General features: G+C 41.1%; 1 protein-coding gene across 3 annotated transcripts in view; it reads right to left on the bottom strand.

Moving 5' to 3' along the window:
* The window catches only part of KLHL2 (kelch like family member 2), a 126,002-nt gene that overhangs the window by 88,714 nt on the left and 11,085 nt on the right, over window positions 1-26,203 (bottom strand). For 2 of the 3 annotated variants that reach the window (XM_034771925.1, XM_034771927.1), the window contains exons 3-4: window positions 17,906-18,012; window positions 13,845-13,966 (exon numbers count right to left, since the gene is read on the bottom strand). In XM_034771925.1, coding sequence (XP_034627816.1) covers window positions 13,845-13,966; window positions 17,906-18,012 — 229 coding nt within the window. The remainder of the gene's footprint in view (window positions 1-13,844; window positions 13,967-17,905; window positions 18,013-26,203) is intronic. The other variant, XM_034771926.1, reaches the window with a different exon arrangement.

Genomic DNA, 26,203 nt, shown 5'->3' with positions numbered 1-26,203 from the left:
TGTACCAGATATTTAGCTGAGAGTTTTTTGGCAAGTCAAACCTAAATCATAGGAAGTAAAAATTAACATATTTCAGCACAAAAGATCCTTATATCTTCATCATTGCTATTTATGAAAGAATTTTTACACATAAATCAATGTACACATAAAACATTAAAATTGCTTCGTCATTTGCCAACTTTTTTTTTAAAATAGAGCAACTAAGTTCTTGCACTCCAAGCAGTGCTTTCTGAAAAAAATGTGAATTGATACATTCTGCACCTGCAGTAATAACTTGCCATTAGGTAAAGTGATCTTTGAAATCCTTCATGGGTTAGAGAAACTCACCAGGAAAAGTGAACAACTGAAGGAACTGCTGCTGCAGTCATATTAAAAACCGTTTGGATTCCAATCTGTGACCAAAAATGCTGTGAGAGTAGTTCTCTGATAGATATCCCATTATACAAAACACTGTGGTAGTATATGCACATGATTCCCCGGGGTGTAAATCAACTTTTCCAAAAGAAAAAATGTAATCAGTGATTTAAGGACATATCAAGTGTACAGCATAAGCCCAATTCCAGAGAATGAGAAAGAACATGGTGACAGGGCCACCCAGAGGATTCAGGGGGCCCCGGGCAAAGCAATTTCCGGGGCCCCTTCTATAAAAAAAAGTTTCAATATTATAGAATACTATATTCTGAAGGGGGCCCCTGTGGGGCCCAGGGCCTGGGGCAAATTGCCCCACTTGCCTCCTCCCCTCCCCCTCTGGGCAGCCCTGCATGGTGAATGTGTTACTTTGAAAAGTAACTAGAACTGGCATTGTTGATTTCCATGTTTATTGTTTCTCACTGAGCAACTGTGATCAGTTTACAAACAAATGGAAGATTTCTTTCTCTCTTTTTTTTTTTTTTTTTTTTTTTAAATCACCACTTCTGCAAACTCAACCTGGGACATGAAAGTTAATTGAGGATGTTTCCTTCTGCATCACTACCAATTTGTCATGGCCAAATTATGCCTTCCCTTATACCTGAATACCCTTTGTCTTCAATGAGCTGCATAACTATAATTGATTGGTCCTGTAATGATGTCAGCATCCTCTTGACACTGCACCACCTATTTATAGAAACAATCTTTACTAGTTATCAATGAAGGAGCAGATGACAAAACCCTTAACAGCTCCCCAGGATCCCACCCCCTTATCCAACCCCGCCTGCTCCCTGCCCCCTGACAGGCCCCCCCGGAACTCCCACTCCCAACCCTCCCTGTTCCCCATCCCCTGACCGGCCCCCCAGAACCTCCGCCTCATCCAACCACCTCCTCCTCCCTGACTGCCCCCCAGGACCCTCCGCTCCCTTACCCAATCCCCCCGCTCCCTGCCCCCTTACCAGCAGCAGGAGCTCACAGCCGCGACACCCGGCCAGAGCCAGCTGTGCTCTCCAAGCTGCCCAGCGGGAGCGGCAGGCCAGAGCGCTGCCCAGCGGGAGCAGCGTGGCTGTGGGGATGGAGGGGAAGGGGACTAGGCTCCCCGGCCAGGGGAGGGGACGGGGAGAGGCAAGATGGTCCCGCAGGCCAGATGTGGCCCGCGGGCCGTAGTTTCCCCACGTCTATGTGGACAAGCTGCTAGAGGGAGATGAAGCACACATTTTGCCAGTCAGTGTCATAGCTATTTGCTGATAGTAAAGGAATGTGGAGACTCAGGAATCCTGACTTCTAGGTCAGATTCTGAATGGAACATGTTACAGTGACTGATTATAGACCCATGTTGCCCCTTTCTCCCCAATCGTAACCCCTTTCTGTCCTTGCCAACCCTGCTTCTATTCCTCTCTGCTCCTTTTGCCTCCCAGTGTATCCTTGTTCTCCCTTCTATTCCCCCTAAGCCTGCATCCCCCAGCCATTCTGTTCCTCACTCCCTTAGGCCTGGTCTATACCTAAAATTTAGGCCAACCTAATCCCCACTCTCGACACAGCTAGATTGACAGAAGAATTCTTCCATCAACCTAGCTACTGCCCCAGAGAGGTGGATTACCTACATCAACGGGAAAACCCCTTCCACACATGTAGGAAGCATCTAAGCTATAGTGGCTCAGCTGCAGCACCAAAGCTGTGCCACTGTAGCATAGACATAGGGCTAGTTTACACTACAAGCACTACATTGGCGCAGCTGCACTGATGCGAGAGCTTTCCCATCGGCATAATTACTCCACCTCCACGAGTGTCTCCTGCTGACATAGCACCAGTGTAGACAGCGCTTAGGTCACTGCAACTTGCGTCACTCGGGGGGTGGCTTTTTCACACCCCTGAACAATGTAAGTTATATTGACGAGTGGTAGTGTAGATCAGCCAATAGTCTTGGGCAGCTTCTTTCTCATTTATGCTTCTTGAGCATCAGCACTGGGAGCACTGAAAGCACAGGAGAGTCTTCCTCCTTGTTTTGTGAAAAAAGTGTTGACCACAGGTGATAGGGTGTTTTTCTCATTTATCATTTTTCCGTGAGAGTTCATTCCAAAACATAGTGATTGCCTAGTTTCACCCAAGTAGCTGTTGTTGGGGCATTTGATGCACTGGATGAGGCATTTTACCTATTGTGATAGGCACTGACAGGACCCATAGATTTTGAAAGGTATGTGTGCGGGGGAGAGGGGGGTATTGATCATCTTAGCAGTGGAGATGCATCTACAGGTTTTGCATCTGTTGGTATAGCTGGGTGTGGTGTCATTTGAGTTGGTGTGTCCTGGCCTGTCGGGAGCTTGCTTCTGATGATGAGCTTGGATAGGTTGGCGGGTTGTTTGAAGGCCCAGAAGTGGAAGTTTGTGAAATATTTCCTTCAGGATGTGGTCCCAATCAAATATGGGTTGCAACTATCTGATGATATCCCATATGGGTTCCAATATGGTATCTAGTTTTCCTTTACTGAAGCAGATTCTCTCTGGTAGATGAAATCTACTTCTCTGATGGAATCTCCTTGTTGTGAAGGTTGGTTTTAAGTGTATTAAGGTGTTTATCCTGGACTTCCTCCTCAGAGCATATTCTGTGGTACCCTAGTGCCTGGATATAGATAAGATTTCTTGGTGTGTTTGGGATCTGTGGAGGTAAGTGTGGTGATCCGTGGGGTTTTTTTGTACATAGTTGTCTGTAGAGTTGCAGTGTTGAAGCTGATTCTGATGTATGGGAGTGTTCTCAACAAAGTTTGATGGATCAGTAGTGGTGGTTGACGTTCTAGTGGAAATCTATAAGACAGTTTAGGTCCTCTGTCCAGAGGATAAAAATATAATTGATGCATCACAGAACCAAAATTACCTGATATACATTTTTCCAAAAATTCTTCCTCAACACGGCCCATGAAGAGGCTGAGGTATTGGGGAGCCATTCTATCATCCCTGGCTCTTCCTATGGCTTGGACTAAGTGTTTGTTAAATGTAAAATTGTTATGGGTGAGGATGAAATGGATGAGTTTGGCAATTTGTTTGGGGTAGATATCCCTGAGTGTTGTCCATTGTCTTGTAGATATTTGAGGCAGGCAGTGATTCTATCATTGTGAGGTATGTTGGTATATAGGGAGGCGATATCCATGATGGCACTGATGGTGTTCTGAAGGAAATTGTTAGTGTTGCAGAGTTTCCAAAATAAGTCAGTTGTGTCCTGGAGGAAACTGGCTCTGTGTGCGGTGAGTGGTTTGAATATGGTTTCTACGAGTCCTGATATTCCTTAAGTGCTATGGCCAGATATGATGGGTCTGCTTAGGTTCCCTTGTTGGTGTAGCTTGGGAAGCATTTAAAAGGTCCCGGGGGTAGGATCGTGAGGAATAACGTAGTAGAGATTCTTCTGGAGTTGTTTGGGGAAGGATCTGATATCTTGAAATCATTGGATGAATTGTGGTGTGGGATCTTCTTTGAATTCTCTATAGTAGGTTGTGTCGGACAGTTGTCGGTTGGCTTCACTGATGTAGTTATCATGGTTAAGGACTGATGGTGCCCCCTTTGTCTGCTGGTTTGATCACTATCTGGTGGCTGGATTTCAGGGACTGTATAGCTGTTCTCTCAGCAGTGGAGAGACTGTGATGTTTGTTAAAGATTTCACAATCAATTTTTCCTTAACCAGTTAGTATAAGATCAAGTACATGGTTTCATCTGCTGTGGGGTATCCAGTGACATGATTCTTTTTTCTTATGACTGTAAGTGGGGAAGTGGGTGGTGTTGTCATCTCTATTGTGAAATAATTATTTGAGGCAGAATTGGCAAAAGAGTTTTTAGTTCTCCACATTAGTATAGGATCAGGTTCCCTGGTGGCAGGAAGTTCAGTCCCTTGGAGAGTACAGATAATTCAGCTCCACTTAGAGGTTATCTTGATGAAGTTGATGATGATGGAATGTTGTGTAGTGTCCACGTAGTAGGTTTTGGTGTCATGGTTACACAGCAAACCTGGTACTTGAGGCAATCAAGAGAGGACAGGATCCTACTCTGAGGCGGATGGAAGGATGGGGGGCGAGAGTTACAAAGCAAAAGGCAAAGATGTACTTGTTATGTATACATGTGCTTGTTCACCTTATGGAAATTATCGTTCATGTATGACAAAGTTACAAAGTCTCAGTTGTGTGATCTGTGCAGGCTGTACCCTACAGTATCTTCTAATGATCACAAAACAGGAATACATCTTTGTGATCACTCAACTATTTGCGATTCTCTCTTCTAGCATATTCTCTTCTCTCATTATAGTTAGTATGGCAACACCCATTTTTTTCCATGTCCTCTGTGTGTATATATATATTTCTACTGTATTTTCCACTGCATGCATCTGATGAAGTGGGTTTTAGCCCACAAAAGCTTATGGTCAAATAAATGTGCTAGTCTCTAAGGTGCCACAAGTACTCCTCGTTCTTTCTTCTAGCATTGTGTCTGCTGCTTGCAAATTGTTCATAAAGCAGTACAGCATGTTTGCCAATTGGTATGAGTATGTGTGTCCATATTCCACTTATCCTACAGCCCCTTCCTAAAAAGTGGCAGATAAGGCTTTGGGGAAAGAAAACAAACCCTAGGAGTAGTCCCTGGCTGTGTCCAAGACCACCTCCCTGAGCTCCTTTCCCAATTCATCCGTGCTCAAGAGTCCATTAAGTACAGGCCTGACTAAATATGTACCTAAATGCATATGCTACAGTGTGGGTGAGTTAGTTACTCATAAGCTTCTTATAGTAACTAACTCTCCCACATCACACTAAGTATTTAGGTACATATTTAATAATCTGGGAATTGAAAAGATGGATGTGAGAAAGTTAATTTCTTTGAGAACATTTAACTTTTGTATTCCCGGTCTTAAAACACGTAACCTTAATACTTAACAGTTTGATATTTAATTTCCTGATATTAAAAAAGAACATTCAGAAAGTTGAACATGTGGGGGGAAAAGCTGGTTATGACAGAAGTGCTAGAATAACCTGATACATAGTGACGGCTATTAGGAGATACACAACAAAAGAGCGACTCATTCTAAGCACCATGAAAGTTGTGTTCTTGATTTCTTTCTATGTCTCTCCCGCTTACACAATTGTCTTCTTTGCCTTGTCCCATCAATTGGTACTAGTGGCTCTTTCTGTTTTTCTCTAAGCATTCTTGTCAAGCGCATATTCTAAGTTGACACCAATTTTCTTCATATCATCCTTCAGCATCTTGAACAACCTTTTTCCTAGGTCTTCCTCACAATTTTTGTCCTGTGACTACCAGCTCTTGTACTCTCTGGCCAACATATACTCCAGCTGAGGCCTTCTCAGCACAGAGCAGAGCAGAAGAATTGCCTATTGTGTCTTATTTATAACGCTCCCGCTAATACATCCCAGAAAGATGTTTGCTTTTTTTGTTAGTGTTGACAAGGGCTGTCAAGCAATTTAAAAAAAATTAATTGCGATTAATCGTGCTGTTAAACAATAGATTTATTTAAATCTTTTTGGATGTTTTCTACATTTTCAAATATATATTCATTTCAATTACAACACAGAATACGAAGTGTACAGTGCTCACTTTATATTTATTTTTTATTACAACTATTTGCACTGTAAAAATAGTATTTTTCAATTCACCTAATACAAGTGCTGCAATCTCTTTATCATGAAAGTTGAATTTACAAATGTAGAATTATGTACAAAAAATACTGCATACAAAAATAAAAAAAGTGTAAAATTTTAGAGCCTGCAAGTCCACTCAATCTTACTTCTTGTTCAGCCAATCGCTCAGACAAAAAAGTGTGTTTACATTTGCAGGAGATAAATGCTGCCCACTTCTTGTTTACAACCTCACTTGAAAGTGAGAACAGGTGTTCACATGGCATTGCTGTAGCCAGAGTCTCAAGATATTTACGTGCCAAATGCGCTAAAGATTCATATGTCCCTTCATGCTTCAACCACCATTCTAGGGAACATGCATCCATGCTGACGACGGGTTCGGCTTGATAACAATCCAAAGCAGTGCAGACGAACACATGTTCATTTTCATCATCTGAGTCAGATGCCACCGGCACAAGGTTGATTTTCTTTTTTGGTGGTTCGGGTTCTGTAGTTTCCACATCAGAGTGTTGCTTTTCTAAGACTTCTGAAAGCATGCTCCACACCCCGTCCCTCTGAGATTTTGAAAGGCACTTCAGATTCTTAAACCTTGGGTCAAGTGTTGTAGCTATCTTTAGAAATCTCACATTGGTACCTTCTCTGTGTTTTGTCAGAACTGCAGTGAAGGTGTTCTTAAAATGAACAACATTTGCTGAGTCATCATCTGAGACTGCTATAACATGAAATATATGGCAGAATGCAGGTAAAACAGAGCAGGGGACATACAATTCTCTCCCAAGGAGTTCAGTCACAAATTTAATTAACGCATTATTTTTTTTTAAAACGAGCATCATCAGCATGGAGGCATGTCCTCTGGAATGGTGGCCGAAGCATGAAGGGGCATACGAATGTTTAGCATATCTGGCACGTAAATACCTTGCAATGCCGGCTGCAAAAGTGCCATGCAAATGCCTGTTCTCACTTTCTGGTGAGACTGTAAATAAGAAGAGGGCAGCATTATCTCCTATAAATGTAAAACTTGTTTGTCTTAGCGATTGGCTGAACAAGAAGTAGGACTGAGTGAACATGTAGGTTCTAAAGTTTTACATTTGTAAGTTGCACTTTTATGACAAGATTGCACTACAGTACTTGTATGAGGTGAATTGAAAAATACTATTTCTTTTTTTTATCATGTTTACAGTGCAAATATTTGTAATAAAAAATAATGTACACTTTGATTTCAATTACAACACAGAATACAATATATATGAAAATGAACGAAAACACTGAAAATATTGAATAAATTTCTAACTGGTATTCTATTAACAGTGTGATTAAAACTGCAATTAATTGACAGCCCTACTAATGGCTCAGATAGCTCCTCAGTCAGCTCCTTGAGTATTCTAGAATGTATTTCAAAAGGCCCTGGCGACTTGAAGACATCTAACTTGCACTGCTACAGACTAGGGACCAAATGGCTAGGCAGGAGTTCTGCAGAAAAGGACCTAGGGGTTACAGTGGATGATAAGCTGGATATGAGTCAACAGTGTGCCCTTGTTGCCAAGAAGGCTAATGGCATTTTGGGCTGTATAAGTAGGGGCATTGCCAGCAGATCGAAGGACGTGATCATTCCCTCTATTCGACATTGGTGAGGCCTCATCTAGGGTACTATGTCCAGTTTTGGGCCCCACACTACAAGAAGAATGTGGAAAAATTGGAAAGAGTCCAGTGGAGGGCAACAAAATTATTAGGGGGCTGGAACATGACTTATGAGGAGCGGCTGAGGGAACTGGGATTGTTTAGTCTGCAGAAGAGAAGAATGAGGGGGGATTTGATAGCTGCTTTCAACTACCTGAAAGGGGGTTCCAAAGATGATGGATCTAGACTGTTCTCAGTGGTACCAGATGACAGAACAAGAAGCAATGGTCTCAAGTTGCAGTAGGGGAGGTTTCGGTTGGATACTAGGAAAAACTTTTTCACTAGGAGGGTGGTGAAACACTGAATAGGTTACCTAAGGAGGTGGTGGAAACCTCTTCCTTAGAGGTTTTTAAGGTCAGGCTTGACAAAGCCCTGGCTGGTATGATTTAGTTGGGAATTGGTCCTGCTTTGAGCAGGGGATTGGACTAGATGACCTCCTGAGGTCCCTTCCAACCCTGATATTCTATGATTCTATGAACTTGTTTAAGTAATTTTTAACTTGTTCTTTCCATATTGTAGCCTCTGATCCTACCTCCTTTTCACTTGTGTTCACTATGTTAGATGTCCGATTTCACCAAAAAGGTTAGTAGCAAACAGAAACAAAAAAGTCGTTCAGCACTTCTGCCTTTTCCACATTTTCTGTTATTGTTTTTCTCCTCTCATTAAGTAATGGGCCTACCATGTTCTTGGTCTTCCTCTTGCCTCTAATGTACATCTCTACCCTGATATAAAGCTGTCCTCGGGAGCCAAAAAATCATACCGTGTTATAGGTGAAACCGTGTTATATCGAACTTGCTTTGATCTGCCGGAGTGCGCAGTCCTGCCCACCCGGAGCGCTGCTTTACTGCGTTATATCCAAATTCGTGTTATATCGGGGTAGAGGTGTATTTGTAGAATGTTTTCTTGTTACCCTTTTTGTCTCTAGATAGTTTAGTTGCATTTTGTGCCTTGGTCTTTCTAATTCCGTCCCTACATGCTTGCAGTGTTTGTTATATTTATCCCCTTAAACTTGCTCCCCCCTTAGGATCTTACCTACCTATTTCCTGAGTTTGCTCAAGTCTGCCTTTTTGAAATCCATTATTTTCTCTGTGCAGTTTTCCCTCCTACCATTTCTTAGAATCATGTACTATCATTTCATGATTCATTTCTTCTTTCTGTTTCACTCTTGAATTTGTCAAATAACATTTTAACTTTAAATAAGATCTACCACTGATGTTAAAATAAGGGACTAAGAAAAACCTAAGCAAGAACCATCTTTTACCTTTAACTTACTATCTGAGGATTGGTCTACACTAGTGCAGTAAATCGATCTAAGTTACGCAACTTCAGTTACGTGAATAACATAACTGAAGTTGACGTAGTTAGATCCATTTACTGCGGTGGCTACACTACGCTGTGTCAATGGGAGAGCATCTCCCGTTGATTTCCCTTACGCTTCTTCGGGAGGTGAAGAGTGCTCTCCCATCAATTTAGTGTGTCTTCACCAGACCTGCTAAATCAGGGGTGGCCAACCTGTGGCTCCGGAGCCACATGCTGCTCTTCAGAAGTTAATATGCGGCTCCTTGTATAGGCACCGACTTTGGGGCTGGCACTACAGGCGCCAACTTTCCAATGTGCTGGGGGGGTGCTCACTGCTCAACCCCAGGCTCTGCCACAGGCCCTGCCCCCACTCACCCCTTCCGACCCCCTACCCTCACTCCTCCTCCTTCCCCCCAACTCCCCAGAACCTCCTGCATGCCACAAAATAGCTGATTGGGAGGTGCAGGGAGGGAGGGGGAAGTTGATCCGCGGGGCTGCCGGTGGGTGGGAGGCACTGGGAGCAGGTGGAGGAGCTGATGGGGGGCTGCTGACGTATTACTGTGGCTCTTTGGCAATGTACATTGGTAAATTCTGGCTCCCTCTCAGGCTCAGGTTGGCCACCCCTGTGCTAAATCAACAATCGCCGCATTGATTGCAGCAGTGCCAATCTACCAGTAAGTGTAGACATTCCCTGAGTTTACCAGAGGAAATTTTGGAAGGCCAATGAAGTCTCAGATTTGCATGCAGGAAACAGTCTATGAACAAGTGTACAAAATGTACCTCTTTTACTAGTTCCTTCGATCCACCACCAATCCAAGCCTACAGGTGTTCGGTTTCCACACATTACAGGAAAATAAACTGATCCTTTTTTGGTTCACTTGATTGCCAATCTGACCTTTGAAGGAACATGTTCTCACAAAAGAAAGATTTTTCTAAACAAAATGCTCTTTAACAAAGCCTAAAACACAAGTAATTCTTACACAGAACTTTTAATAAAGGGATCTCCTGCTCATGACCATCTCTAAGTCAAAGTAAACAAGGCAGCTTAGCACAATATATGAATAGCTAGTTAAAACTAATTTAATAGTGACTTAATACCAGCTCACACCATTTAGCCAGGCCCAAAAGACCACTACACTACAATGACTCCATTGTAGTATTTTGTACCTATTTGCAAAAACAAGTCAAACTCAGTACGTTTGTTTCAAATGGAAAATACATCATGTTCATGTAACAGCTAATGGCAAATCATGGCTATTTCAACTTTTTTCTACTTGACAAAGTGAATCAAGGAAGAAGCTCAAATTCATTTTCCTGTTAACAGATGGACTGAGAGGACAGTTAGCATAACAATAGTATATATAGAATGGTCCTTCCACTATTAGGTATTAATCTATAATTATTTGCACATGTGCATAGCATAGCCACATTAGTGCAGTTGTGTATAGCTATTCTCCATGGAAACTGCAAAACCACACACTTTTTGAATATTTGTTCATTTAATAGATTTGCTGATTTAGTAGAGTAAGTTTCCTAACGTGATCTGAATATACTGACCATAGCACTTCCAGTCCTATTAAATGTATTACATGTAAATATCATAAGAAGCTACCTTTAAGTGGGAGCCTCTCAGGTGTTCAGTAAATCAGTCTACAAACACAGTATAACAGGATCTATTATATTATATCTTAGGTATTTTACAATACCTGAACATGAACATCTCACAATCATCAAGGTGTTTACCCTCACAAGACCTCTGTGCTATTTGCCCCATTTTATAGGTGGGGAATTGAGGCACAGAATGACTAAGTCTGTCCCAAGGTCACATAGATGTCTGCAACAGAGTAGGAATTGAATACCGTATCTCCCACTGCCTAGGTTAGGGATCTAACCACTGGATTATCCTTCCAAAAGATTCAGGGTAGCCTTTTTTCATCTTAACTTTTAAATCTCTGGGGCAGGAACTGCCCATGGTGTATTTGGACAGCACTTAATGTGAGTATTAGCAGAATACAAATAAAATAGATTTTAGCTAAAATAAACATGAGGGTCACAGAGAAATATATTTCCATTTATAGCCAATTCCATGACACGAATGCATGTGATGACATTCAAAAGTGCAACTCTTATTTCAGTAAATCTAGTCCGAATCAAAGCTAGACTGTCTTTTCAATATACAAAGTAACTACAAACGGTAAGATCACTCACCAGGTCACATTATATAAATTACCAACCCCAACATCATTAGATTCATCTTCAAACAGCCAGGTAATCTGGAGCTGTGAAAATGAAAGCTGCATCAGACTCAGAAGCATTAAACCTGTGGATATCTGGCCTTTAACATCCCTCATACTACTACTAGAATACAGAAATTTTACTTCTCATGCCCATAAACACAAGAGGAAGCCAACACTGTCAACATCATACTAAAATATGTCCTCTCAGACAGAACTAGCATCCAAAACACACAAGGCTGCTTGCAGAGTCAGAAAGAAAACTCTAAACAAAAGCCCTTACAAGAAGAACTTCATTTTTAATTGAAGTTTGGCCATCCATCCTAATGTTATGTACTGAAGGTTAGAAAGATATAGAAACACAGGGTTGGAAGGGACCTTGAGAAGTCATCAAGTCCAGTCCCCTGCACAAGTAGTCATCAAGGTATATATGGAGAAGTTTTGCCCGAGGAATCAAACTTTTTCTGAATGGGCAAAAAGGAGCTGCCATGAACACGTGAGAAGAGTATTAATGAAACCTCTGTCATTTTTGATAGTGCAAGAGCTCTCCACAACAACATTAAGAGATCTGTACCATTGCTAGTTTGGCAGGATACAGCACAGCATCATCAAAGATTTATTATATGGCTGACAAAGCCCTCAGACAGTAATACCACAAGCCAACAATATCCAAAGAGAACTACACCTCTACCCCGATATAACGCTGTTCTCAGGAGCCATAAAAATCGTACCGCATTATAGGTGAAACCGCGTTATATCAAACTTGCTTTGATCCGCCGGAGCGCACAGCCCCGCCCCCCCTCCCCCCCCAGAGCGCTGCTTTACCACATTATATCTGAATTTGTGTTATATCGGGTCGCGTTATATCGGGGTAGAGGTGTAGTTAGTAAGATGTGAAGTTACCGTTTCAGAATGGGAACACGCGTGGCCTAGATTGCTACAGGGGCTGGTAATGGAACATTTATTTTGATTTGTAAAATGCAATATGAAGCCTATCACTTCCAGGTCACTGATTCAAACTGGCTAAGACCAGTAGTGACTCCAACTGATGGCTATTCTGTGGCCAAGAAAGAGCTGATAATCTCAGTCCAATGCCTAGCAGTAAACTGTTCATTTCTGGCTGAAAGACTGAAGCGCAAGTATGTGGTGCATATAACAACGCACAATTTTTTCCCCTCTGGGTTTACTGTGTGTGAATGGCTAGTGATCTAATGCTCAGAGCAAGAAAAAGGGGGAGTGGAGAAACAAAGGCAGAGGATAACAAGAGCAACTGGAGACCTAAATACAGCTTACCAAACAGCACCTCTTATCAAACAACCAGCATTAACTCTCCAGAATAGCTACTTCAGATCTTAAAGCAGCAGAAGCAAAGAAGAGGGAAGGGCTGAATCGATGATATATAGTAAGAAAATATTATAGTGGGAGGGATAAAAACTAATTTTTTTATCTATTTTTCATTGTTGATTAGACTCTTTCATTGCGACATTTCTAATCTCTTTGAAGTGTGTCTGCCATGAATGAGTCATAGGTAAGATCAGCTGATTGAGTGAGTGGGATGGGCAAAGTCCTTGAGCTAAATACTGATTGATATAAATATAGAGCTAACTAGCAAGAGTCCATCCTTGAGCTGAAAAAAAAAAGCCAGACTTAGTAGGTCACTGACAAAGTGAGAACTTAGGAGCTTGGACCAAGTGGTAGTAGGTGACTTAGTGGACTAACGTAAAGGAAATGTTCAATAAACTAAACTTTAATTTAAAGGGGGAGGTTTATTTTTGTTTGTTTTAAGACAAAAACTCAGTGCAAACTAGCACTATCAGAATGAAAACTCCAAGGTAGCCTTGCAGGTAGAACACTAGCAGCAAACTGATGAGTGTGGGGGATATCACGTTTACTGCACTAATGATATGCTTCAAAGCCCACTGAAGTCTTTCCATTGACTTCAGTGATCTTTGGATTAGGCCCAGAGTACAGGATGTGTGATTACTAGCCTTGGGAGCATGAACTACCCTTCCATCACAAAGGTGGGGAATTTTTCTACATCAGCATAGAAGCAAATTAGTAGTGCAGAGGCTCTTATAGCTGGTGTAGCTATACTGTGAATAGAGGTCTTCACTTTGCAGTAATGGGACTTTTCTCAAGCAGGGAACAGCCACATTTCAGAACGAACACACACACACACACACACACACACACACTTGACTTTCACTAGCAAAGTTACATGATTAGTACAAAATCCCTTTGTTTATTTATTTAAGGGCTTGCTGATACTTTCTCTAGTAGACAGCAAGATTACTGTCAATCTATCATTTGTGAGAAACTACAAACTAGTGACTGGTGTTTTCTTTGCAGCACATGCAGTACTGAGGATTTGAATGTAGGTAATCAATGTCTTGGGGAGCCTGATTTTGCACTTAAGAAAAAAGGAGAATTCTGTGATCACACAATTTCTTTCTAATATTTTTCTCTCTCTTAAGGTTAAGATTCTAGCAGTAAATCCTATTATCTTTGCAAGTATAAGAAAAAAAATCACCTTATTTTGGAAGAGCAAAAAATGTCAGACACCACAGAAACACCACAATTAGGAGAAGTTCTTACTCTCTTACCTGTACATTTTCTTCTGTAACCTGAATTTCAGCAGTGTAAACATAATCAATAAGCATTCTCAGCGTCCAGCCATCTACTTCCTTTATTCGAACTCTCTTTGCTCGACTCTCACTCATTTCACCTGCAATACAATTTTGTAGTCTGATTAATTTAGTCACCGGGAGCTGCACTACTGTCAATGAAGCTACTGTCCCTTGTTGGGGATGGTTTTAATTTTGTCGCTGGAAGAACTCTCTTCCAGCGATAAAGAGCGGCCACACACAGCCTAAAGGTAGAGTAACCCACATTATCTGAAGTTACTAAAAGACTATCTAACGTACTTATGTGGCTCCTATCACCATAGAATCTGACAGTCTCTTTATCAGGGCTCCTTGCTTCTGCAACTCATTAGGTTCTATCTTTGGATGGGGGGGACAGACCAGGGCTAGGAAGGACAACGCTTCTCCACTCCTGCCTCTTCTCTTGAGTTCTTCTGTCAGAATTTAGGCTCTAGAGTAGTGGTTTCAACCAGAGGTCCAGGGCCCCCTAGGTGGCCATGAGCAGGTTTCAGGAGGGCCACCAAGCAGGGCCAGCATTAGACTTGCTGGGGCTCAGGGCAGAAAGCCGAAGCCCCACCGCATGGTGCTGAAGCTCAGGGGCTCTGAGCCCTGCCACCCAGGGCTGAAGCTGAATCCTGAGCAACTAAGCTTTGCAGGGCCCCCTGTGGCGAATGGCCCTGGGCAATTGCCCTATTTGGTACCCCCTAACGGCAGCCCTGGCTTTTATATGCAGAAAAACAGTTGTTGTGGCACAGGTGGGCCATGGAGTTTATATAGCATATGGAGGGGTAGCTCAGAAAGAAAATGGTTGAGAACCGCTGATCTACAGGAAACACAGGAAATGCCAAACTGAATCAGACCTGTGGTCCATCTAGCCCAGTATCATGTCGCTGATTGTGGCCAGTGCCAGATGTTTGAGAGGATGGTGCATGCAACCTCACGTTATGAAAAGTGGGATAATCTGTCCCTCCACATTATATCTCCTCACAATCCCTAGTAGTTAGAGATTGATGTAAACCCTAAAGTGTGAGGTTTAATATCTTTCAAAATGTTAGCATTTACAATTATAACTCTGGATGGAGAAAATGCCTCCATTTTTCCCTTTGGTTGTAACCAGTTAAGTGAGTGAAACTTGCAGGTCAACAGGTAGAAATGTGGGTTATTAGAAGTGTAACATAAATAGGAATTAAAGATTAAATTTAGGACTCTGTCAGTGGAGAATGGCCACATAGCATAGGCAGTGTGGTTGGTTCTTATTGGAAGGAAGCATTTGTACCTGTAGCACACAGTCTGCCAATCCTTGAAGCAACATTGGGTGTTGGGTTTAAAACTCCCACCACACCGATTCACTGAATAAATGGTTAGTCTGTTTACATAGAGATATTTTGAATGTGTGACATAATACTACTCAGCATTTAAAATACAGCTAACTTAATAGGCTTGCATTTCTGCATTATCAACGAGATGGAAAAAAAGCATAATAGAAAAAGTTGCTTTTGTTTGAGTTGAACAGAAAACTAGGATGATTTTTTTTAATCTGATAAAAATATCAATGCTCACTGGTAATCAGAGCCAGAAGGGTACCCAGAAGTCACCTATCTCAAGACAGGCCCAACAAAGAAAGTAACAGAACGCCACTACCCGTCACCTACAGCCCCCAACTAAAATCTCTCCAGCGCATCATCAAGGATCTACAACTTATCCTGAAGGACGATCCCTCACTCCTACAGACGTTGGGAGACTCAGGCCAGCCCTTGCTTACAGACAGCCCCCCAACCTGAAGCAAATACTCACCAGCAACTTCACACCACACAACAAAAACACTAACCCAGGCACCAAACCCTGCTACAAACCACAGTGCCAACTCTGTCCGCATATCTATTCAAGGGACACCATCATAGGACCTAACCACATCAGCCACACCATCAGGGGCTCGTTCACCTGCACATCTACCAATGTGATATATGCCATCATGTGTCAGCAATGCCCCTCTGCAATGTACATTGGCCAAACCGGACAGTCTCTACACAAAAGAATAAATGGACACAAATCTGACATCAGGAATTATAACATTCAAAAACTAGAAAGCGAACACTTCAATCTCCCTGGTCTCTCAACAGATTTAAAAGTGGCAGTTCTTCAACAAAAAAACGTCAAAAACAGACTCCAATGAGAAACTGCAGAACTGGAATTAATTTGCAAATTGGATACCATCAAATTAGGCCTGAATAGAAACTGGGAGTAGAGGGTCACTACAAAAACTAAATCAATTTGTTAGTCTAAGGTGCCACAAGTACTCCTCATAGTTTTTACAAAAAATAATTTCCCTTTGCTAAATACTCACACTTTGTCAACTGTTTAAAATGGGCCACCTTGTTTATATTGGCCTCATTAACACTACAAAAGTGATTTCCACTCCTTGTCAACTGTTCAGAATTGCCTACTTCCAACTTAAACTGAACTGGCTCGTTAGCACTGACCCCCCACTTGGTAAGGCAACTCCCATCTTTTCATATGCTGTGTATTTATACCTCCCTACTGAGTGTTCCACTCCATGCATCTGATGAAGTGGGTTTTAGCCCACAAAAGCTTATGCCCAAATAAATTTGTTGGTCTCTAAAGTGCCACAAGGACACCTCGATGTTTTCACTGGTAATCTGTGTATCAACCACAACTGAACACTTAAGAATTAATAATTGGAGAATTATTTAAATGTCATTTCTATGCTGCACTACATGGATATTCAGCCAAAAACGTGGGGTGAAGGAGAGAAGAAAGCACAGAATGGAAGACGAGTCAGTCCTAGCAGAAAGAAAATGTTAACAGATTTCAGTCAATTCCATATCATAAACAAATCAAGTCTATCCTAAATTTACAGTTTAATCTCAGTAAAGTGATCCCTGTTTCCCAATACACAGTTGTATATACCACTAGAACTTCTGATCCTAATTTGAAACTTAGTTGTCAACATTTTATGTTTACTCTTTACCTGCATGCCCCATATCAGTAATGTAACTGAAGTTGTAAAATGCATATCACAGTGATTATTTCTGATGTCCCATGTCCTCAAGAAAAAAAATAAGGAAACATTAAGGACCAGAGTATACCACAGGGTGGGAGGAAATAGCCAAGCAATTTTAAAATAAAATTATCAAATACACATTTAATAATAATTTTCATTTTGACAGCATCTTCCATGAGAGGGTTTCAAAGTAATTTACTACTAGTGAAGAAGTAAATCCTCAACATTCAAAATCCACTGGGAGACATTAAGGATCTAAACCTACTTTAGACCTACAAACCCTCTAACATGCCTGCTGTAACAACATAACAGCAATTTATTAGCGTGGAGTGAGAAGAGGCAAAATCCAGCCTGCACAGAAAAGTTATGCCAACAATGCACAGCATCTCTGTCACTCAATTATCCAAAGAATACCAAAATACGCACTGCAGCTGCCAAAGCCACTGAAAGCATTCATGTCTAACAGCTTACAACACTATAGAACTGAGGAATTTACTTAGGGAAAAGAAGAGATGTTAAAAGGGACATCATCTACTTAAAGTCCAGAAAAAAGTGATTTAACCTACTGTTACATAGGATTATTACTACTGAAAAGGTTAGAGAATCTCTTTCTCCTTTACTTTGAACATGTGACAGCAATTTACATAGTCATTTTCTACTGTTTCCCCTGTTTGTGTGCATCTTTCACAAAGAAAAAGGAAGAGAAAAATAAAATAAATAAAACAAGATAGACAAATACTAAGCATTGTCAGGAGGACTTGGAAGAAAGAGAATCACCCAAACCTACTTTTAACTCCCTTTATACAAAGACACTGGATTTCAAGTCGACAGTTCCCTTCAAAGTTAGAACAAACTAACATATAAAATATATAAGGTTCCTATAATTGTAATGTCTTATTACTATATAAATAAAGCATAGCAAAACAAAACTTTTTTGCCTGTGCACTTCAGCATAGTCTGATGATAGTTAAAAGTAACAAGTGTTAAAAATATTTAGTACCTGTAAACATGGCATGGAAGTAAGGGCTGCAAGCAGCTAGTACGACTCTATGAGCTGCAATTTCCATGTCTTCAGCTACTATCGTCACATCACACAACAAGTTTTGACTGTTTGAAGAAAAAAAAAATATCAAAGGAAGAGTAGTTTTACATAAGAAAAACCATAATAGAAAAGCACATAACATTTACCTTATAGTAAACATGACTTTTTCCCCAACAAAAACAATATTGATAAAAACAAAATTTTTGACTCAGTTTCAAAAAACACACAGCTGTATACTTACAGCTGGTGCTTGGGTTCATGCAGCTACCTAGGCGCAAACTAATTAATTCTGCTTTCTTGCTTGGATAAAAGCAAATGCCAAATATAGAACAACTTATATCAGCCTGTCAGAGTTCGACGCTATATACTCTGGAGGAATCCTCTTTCCATGCCATGTATCAATATGGACAAATACTAAAAGGTTAAGATTCACTCCCATGTAGATCAGGGCTATGAGCTTCCCAGTCAGTGATAAGCCCAAACTTCAGAGTGGCTTTCTTTGTTGTATTACTTTGCAAGTTCATGCCTTGTTTAGTATTCAAAATCACCATAAAGTCTTCTTTGTTATTACTACTTTTCAAGTATATCTTCATCATCAAAAATCTCTGAACCAAGAAAAACAGCTTAAGTTTTTCTAGGATGAAACATAGCATGCCTGAATTTCCAACTTCTTTAGTTGGTAGTGTTGTTGCAGCTACATTGGTCCCAGGACATGAGAAAGACAAGGTGGAAGAGGGGGGTTGGGAAAGATTAATTTCAGTGTGCAGGCCCCATCTAGTATGGCTTGTAATTGTTTGAGGATATCCCGTCTGGATTGCAGTGTGGTGTGGTAGCTGAGAACTAGGAGTGTGCGGTCGGTGGATTTTTTTCCTGTATTCAAGCAGATTCTCACAGGATATTTGGATGGACCATTTCACGATGCAATCTACTTCTCCAATGGAGTGTCCTTGTTCAGTGAAGGCAGTTTTAAGTGGGTGAAGTGTGTATCCCACAATTTCTCCTAAAAGAACCACCACGAATCCATTAAACTCTCTAGAACACTCCCCCATAAGCATCAACCTCCCTGGACACCACAATCAGCTTCAACAAGGAAACCCTACAGACAACTATATACAAGAAACTCACGGATCACCACACTTACTTTCATTTCTAGTACCCACCCCAAACACAACAAGAAATCTGTTATCCACTCACACACCACAGAATATGCTCCAAGAAGAAAGTCCACGATACACACTTAAAACTGCCTTCACCAAACAAGGACACTCCATCAGAGAAGTAAATTGCATGATGGAAATGGCCATCCAAATACTCCAAGAAAATCTGCTTCAATAAAGGAAAAAACCCACCAACTACACACCCCTAATTATCACTTACCACTCCACACTGGAATCTGTGTGGGCCATCACCAAACAATTGCAATCCATACTTTATGGGGACCACATCCTGAAAGAAATCTTTCCTAAATCCCCTCTTACGGGCTCAAACAACCCCCCACCGCACCCAATCTCTCTAAGCTCACAATCAGAAGCAAGATTCCCCACAGACCAGGACACACCAAATCAAATGACAGCAGATCCTGCTATGACAGATACAAAGCCTGTAGACATATCTCCACTGCTAAGTGGATCAATACCCCCAACACCTTCTAAGATCCATACATCCTATTAATGCCTACCACAATATATAGAGTACCTCATCCAGTGCATTAAATGCCCCAACAAGGACTTGGGTGAAGTCAGGCAATTACTATTTTCTCGATAGAACTCAGACTGAAAAACAATAAATAACAAAAACATCCTGTCACCCATGGGCAAACTCTTTAAAAAACGATCACTCAATATCTACCTCTCAGTACTTGACCTCAAAGGAAACCTGCACAACACCTTCAAATGACAAACCTGGGAACTTAAATTCATAACTTTGCTAGAGACTTAGGGCTTGTCTACACTAGAAAATTAAGTTGACTTAAGTTAAGTTGACGTACAGTCACCACAGTAATTAAAATGGTGATTCACGTCCACACTTGCTCCTTCTGTCAGTGGTGCATGCATGCTCACCAGGAGCACTTTCACTGACTGAAGTGAGGCATTGTGGGACACTAAGAGCTAGAGCCTGGCAGCCCTTGGTATTTTTTCATCCCCCTGGTAACAAAAGTTTTGCTGACATAAGTGCTAGTGTAGACATGGCCTCAATAGACACACTGGTTTCATGGCTCATTACAATAATTTGTAACCTACTAACCCTCCTTTGTCCTGTGACTGCAGAAGTGTTAATTGTCACTTCATCTTGAATGGTCTCTTGCAATGTGTTAATTTCTTATGCTTAATCTGTTCCACCTGGTATTTAGCTGTGACACTCTGATTACCTTTCCCACATCTGAAGAGCTCTGTGTAGCTCAAAAAGCTTGTTTCTTTCACTAACAGAAGTTGGTCCAATAAAAGATATTACCTCACCCACCTTGTAACTTTTCTAGATCCATTTGTATTTCTCTCCTGAGTGTTTACAGTACACTGTTTCCTCCCTCTTCTTTCCGAGAGAAATTCTTTATTAACTTTTTAATTTAAAACCTGGCCTCATGCAGATCTTTGTAACACACTCACTAGATACCTCTGTCCAGTAAGATCCATTGCAATTTACCATTACTCTTCATAGTCAAATCTCTCAAGATCTAAGTTAAAAATCTGGCTATTCTCAGCATTTCTGATAGGCTGGGGGTGATCAATTGCATACTCTACCTACTGCTGCCACCAATGGCAAACTCCAGTCTCTCCCTGGCCTAGAGCAATATTTTGGCTCCAAGACAACAGAATGCAGCAGACAGTAGACAGAAAAAAAGACAGCCATGTTTGTTTTAGGTATGGGGATGTGGAGTTCTAAGGGCCAATGCATACCAGGGCAGAGGGAATTACAAGAAGGTGTGAAGATAGAATACACTTGCGTAGGACAACTTCAGAGAGTTCAATAGCTATATTCTGTGCTCATAAATTCTCTCAGCTTCAGATTTTAGCCCAGGATATGGCTGTTACTTCATCAATTGGATTTATCAATAAATCATTTAAATTAATCACCATGCCCAGAGGATACTCAGTGCTCAGAAGGAGCTGGAGAATTCATGTAAATTTGTTATTAACAAGAGCAAGCCGCTAACAAAGGGCCCTCCCACATCGTACCCATTTTTTGTTAAGAGCTGCTAACGCTTATCCTGGGAGTTACAGAACAGTGGGCCTTACACTTTGGTACCAAGAAAAAGAGTCATTGAAGCTTTACATATAGGCCCCATGTACACAGGGGCAAGCTGAACTTAAGTTCTTCAGCAAGGCCTGTGGGTTTCCACAGCAGCGCAACAGACTAGAATTCTGCCTGCTCAGGACAATTAAAATGGAAGTTTGTAGTAAATTAAACATGAAAGAAGTAATACAATCAGAACGGTATCCCATTTCATTACATTTTAAATATTCACTTTTACACTGCCATTACATTTGTTTTCAACATGCTGCAGATTTTGCATTAACACATAATTTAACACCTACATTGTGCTAGTTGCCACAAGGAGTAAGGGATAAGGTGGATTTTTTGGCAGTTTAATAGGAGACAACTGGGGTTTTGGGGACCTGAGAGATGGTTTGGTATGTGGAATACGTACAGTAGCTGAATGTATCTGCTTCTCAGCAATGAAATAGTCAAAATCTGTCAATCTTTAGGTTTGAGAATTAACTACCTACAAGTAGTGAGACCACTGGGGCAGTTTACCCCTTGTAGAACTATTATTTCAGGATGTGTACAGACATCAGTACATTGGTTATTTTCAGCTTATCTTTTGGAAGTCCGCACCATAATCACAAAGACTAGAAACTTTTTTTTTTTTTTTTAAATAATGAAAGGATACACTGAAGCAATTCTGTGACAAGCTACTCAGCTGCAGAATCAGAGTCTACCAAGGGGCTCTGGCGGTAACATAGTTTGGTACATATGCAATATAAGAAACCAGTCTAGATTTTGTAATATTAACCATTTTCGAATTAGAATGCTTTTGGAAGTCCTTGTTTATCAGCTATTAAAGCGGTTTGGGAAGCATGAGTAAGAAGTTCCATCATGATAAAAACAGATTATTATGAGGCCTAAAGATAGGGACTAAATGGACAATTTTCAATTTTGGGGGGAACTTACATCTGCATAGCAGATCCACAAAATCCAGACCCCTGAGAGATGTAGTTATGCCATCCTAACCCCCAGCGTAAATAGTGGTAGGTCAACAGAAAAATTCTTCCATCAACCTAGCTACCGCCTCTTAAGGATGTGAATTAAGAACCCCCTCCCCCTTCAGTGTAGGTAGGGTATACCCCGAACCGCTGCTGTAGCATTTTCAGTGAAGACATACAGCTGGTGTGTAAGAGTTAGTAGATTGGTGTCCCAGTGATCAACACTAGGATCGATGTTAAGCATATTTGACATCTACTTAGAGAAGATTGTGATTTATGAAGTGGTAAGATTTACCAAGGACAAAATTATTCAGATTAGTCAAGAAATGTAAGGATTGTGAAAACCTTTGATAAGATAGAACAAAACCAGGTAAATGGGTAACTTGACAGCAGCCAAGATTCAATGGTAGGCAAGTGAAAGGTTATACACATTGGAAAGAATTTCAGTGTTCATGCTGAGGGATTCTTAAATAGTTATGACCTTACAGAAAATGTCTACTGAAGCGCAAATATCTCAAAAGATATTTGCTTAGATTGCTGCCCAAATGAAAGAAAGTGAGCTTAGAGGCAGTATTAAAAAATACTCAATAGTACACAAAATGCCTACTTTAAGATACTGCCTTATTTTGAACAATATAATCTATTTTAGTCAACTCATTCTCAAAGCTGATACACAAGACCACAGAAGGACACTAAACAGAAGTCAGAGGTATAAAGAAGGTTTCCATAGAAAGATTAAAATGTTTAAGATAATTTCATTTGGAAAGACAAGCAAGGGAAAGCTAGAGGTATAGTAAACAATAATGAATACTTTCAAAGAGGATCAAATACCTATTAAATAGTTCCCATAATATGAAAACAGATCTTAAGTTAAAAGGCAAGAAATTTAAAACCGAAGGAAATGCATTATGCAACATAATCAAACTAAGGTGCATTAATACTGAGTTTTTAATGCACCACTACCTCGATATAACGCGACCCGATATAACACGAATTTGGATATAACACGGTAAAGCAGTGCTCTGGGGGAGCTGGGATGCGCACTCCAGTGGATCAAAGCAAGTTCAATATAACACAGTTTAACCTATAACGCGGTAAGATTTTTTGGCTCCCAAGGACAGCGTTATATCGAGGTAGAAGTGTACTTTCTATTACAGTCTAGAGGAAACAGTCAAATAAATCTAATTAAGCCCATTGCTCTGAAGTCAACCTTAAAGTAATTCAGTTTATTATTTCAAATCCAAAAGAAATGCAAATACAAATATCATGTGACTTGACAAGGTCCTAATGTTTTGACTAAATTTTACTCAAACTGAAGCCACCTTTCAGTATCATCAGTAAACATTTGTGGCAGCTATGCTACTAAATGCAACTATAGTTGAGGTTTGCTTGGCACCATTCCCATTTAAGCCTCTCAATTGTTTATAAATACAAAACAAAAACTGCTTGTACTCTCTCAACAGCAATCCTAACTTTAATAAGTCCTGGAAATTGAAGTATATTTTTAAAATAATAATCCAGGGCCTTCAACAATGAACTCTGCTGGGAAGTCACCTCACTTTGTCTGCAATGCAACAGCAAAACTGAAATCGGGTTTGTTACTTCTGGGCACGATAAAACCTACGATTCATTCTTAGACATGACCTCTAATTCTACACTCTCCCTCATCTCCAAAAAATCACTCACTTGACCCTGCAGCTCTGCCACATTCCTTGACGTTGTGAATCTGGTTACCATAATCCTTGGAGAAGCAAGAAATGTGGTAGGGTGTAGCATGACAACCATTCAATTTGGTCAGCAGTGTAAGGATGGGCAGGAACACTTAAAAGGGCATAGCTTACTCTCAGGCTATGTATAATGTCTTTAACTAAACAGTCAGCGTGATGTAGATTGCAATCTCCATGTTTGTCCAGAGTAGCACAAGCTGTCAAAGTTCAATAAATAAGTATGGCCACAGTGTCGGTAGCAGCAAGAAGACATAGCCACATGCAACAAGTGAAGAGCAAATATAGAGGCAACTTTACTAAGAGATACAGATTGTTGTTTTATGCCAAAAGAGGTTAATATTTTTAGGTAAGGTAGGGGGAAAAGGTAGGGTATATGAAGTTTAAAATCTCAGGGCAGGTTTTCACTACAGGGTGGGGGGGGGGAAGGGGCAATTTAATATACACAAATTCGACCTATCGGAACCGACTTACTCCACTGTGAGGACAGCGGCAAAATTGACCTCCGCGGCTCCCCGTCAACGGCGCTTACTCCCACCTCCGCTGGTGGAGTAAGAGCGTCGATTTGGGGATCGATTGTCACATCCCGACGAGACGCAATAATTTGATCACCGAGAGATCGATTTCTACCCGCCGATTCAGGCAGGTAGTGTAGACCTAGCCTCAGGCTTTGTCTACACTAGGGAAATTCTGCAAAAATTTTGCATCATTGTCAACACTTATTCAGCTGAACCTGTTGTAAGACCAGCTATAAACAGTTTTGAGTACTACATCACCTAATTCTCTTACTAAATAGTCTAATTGACATGATACTAAGAACAGTATCAACACAGGGATTCCAGTGTTGCAATGATGGGAAACTTAACAAAACGCTTTTCCTAGTGCATAAGAGGCCTATGTGAAAAGTGACATCTTAACTGAACTTATTTGAAATATACTATGCAACAGACAGTGTCACTGAAACACAAACATAATTTTTCAAATACTTTTCATACCCCATAAGCAGGCTTGGAAGGATTAGATTTTTTATCAGTAAATGTTGGTAAGCATCGATTTCACTGTACACACCCAAATCAACAAATGAATATCTCCATCAATAATAACTGAAATTTACAAAAAGCAACAGAGGGTCCTGTGGCACCTTTGAGACTAACAGAAGTATTGGGAGCATAAGCTTTCGTGGGTAAGAACCTCACTTCTTCAGATGCAAGTAATGGAAATCTCCAGAGGCAGGTATAAATCAGTATGGAGATAACGAGGTTAGTTCAGTCAGGGAGGGTGAAGTGCTCTGCTAGCAGTTGAGGTGTGAACACCAAGGGAGGAGAAACTGCTTCTGTAGTTGGATAGCCATTCACAGTCTTTGTTTAATCCTGATCTGATGGTGTCAAATTTGCAAATGAACTGGAGCTCAGCAGTTTCTCTTTGGAGTCTGGTCCTGAAGTTTTTTTGCTGTAAGATGGCTACCTTTACATCTGCTATTGTGTGGCCAGGGAGGTTGAAGTGTTCTCCTACAGGTTTTTGTATATTGCCATTCCTGATATCTGACTTGTGTCCATTTATCCTCTTGCGTAGTGACTGTCCAGTTTGGCCAATGTACATAGCAGAGGGGCATTGCTGGCATATGATGGCATATATAACATTGGTGGACGTGCAGGTGAATGAGCCGGAGATGTTGTAGCTGATCTGGTTAGATCCTGTGATGGTGTTGCTGGTGTAGATATGTGGGCAGAGTTGGCACCGAGGTTTGTTGCATGGGTTGGTTCCTGAGTTAGAGTTGTGATGGTGCAGTGCGTGGTTGCTAGTGAGAATATGCTTAAGGTTGGCAGGTTGTCTGTGGGCAAGGACTGGCCCGCCTCCCAAGGTCTGTGAAAGTGAGGGATCATTGTCCAGGATGGGTTGTAGATCACTGATGATGCGTTGGAGAGGTTTAAGCTGAGGACTGTAGGTGATGGCCAGTGGAGTTCTGTTGGTTTCTCTTCTGGGCCTGTCTTATAGCAGGAGGCTTCTGGGTACACGTCTAGCTCTGTTGATTTTCTTTATTTCCTTGTGTGGGTATCGTAGTTTTGAGAATGCTTGGTGAAGATCTTGTAGGTGTTGGTCTCTGTCTGAGGGGTTGGAACAGATGCGATTGTACCTCAGGGCTTGGCTGTAGACGATGGATCGTGTGGTGTGACCGGGGTGGAAGCTGGAGGCATGAAGGTAGGCGTAGCGGTCAGTGGGTTTTCAGTATAGGGTGGTGTTAATGTGGCCATCACTTATTTGTACGGTGGTGTCTAGGAAGTGGACCTCCCGTGTAGATTGGTCCAGGCTGAGGTTGATGGTGGGGTGGA

This window comes from Trachemys scripta, chromosome 5, assembly GCF_013100865.1.
Source record: "Trachemys scripta elegans isolate TJP31775 chromosome 5, CAS_Tse_1.0, whole genome shotgun sequence".
Lineage (NCBI taxonomy): Eukaryota > Metazoa > Chordata > Testudines > Emydidae > Trachemys > Trachemys scripta.
This window is presented reverse-complemented; position numbering and strand designations above follow the sequence as displayed.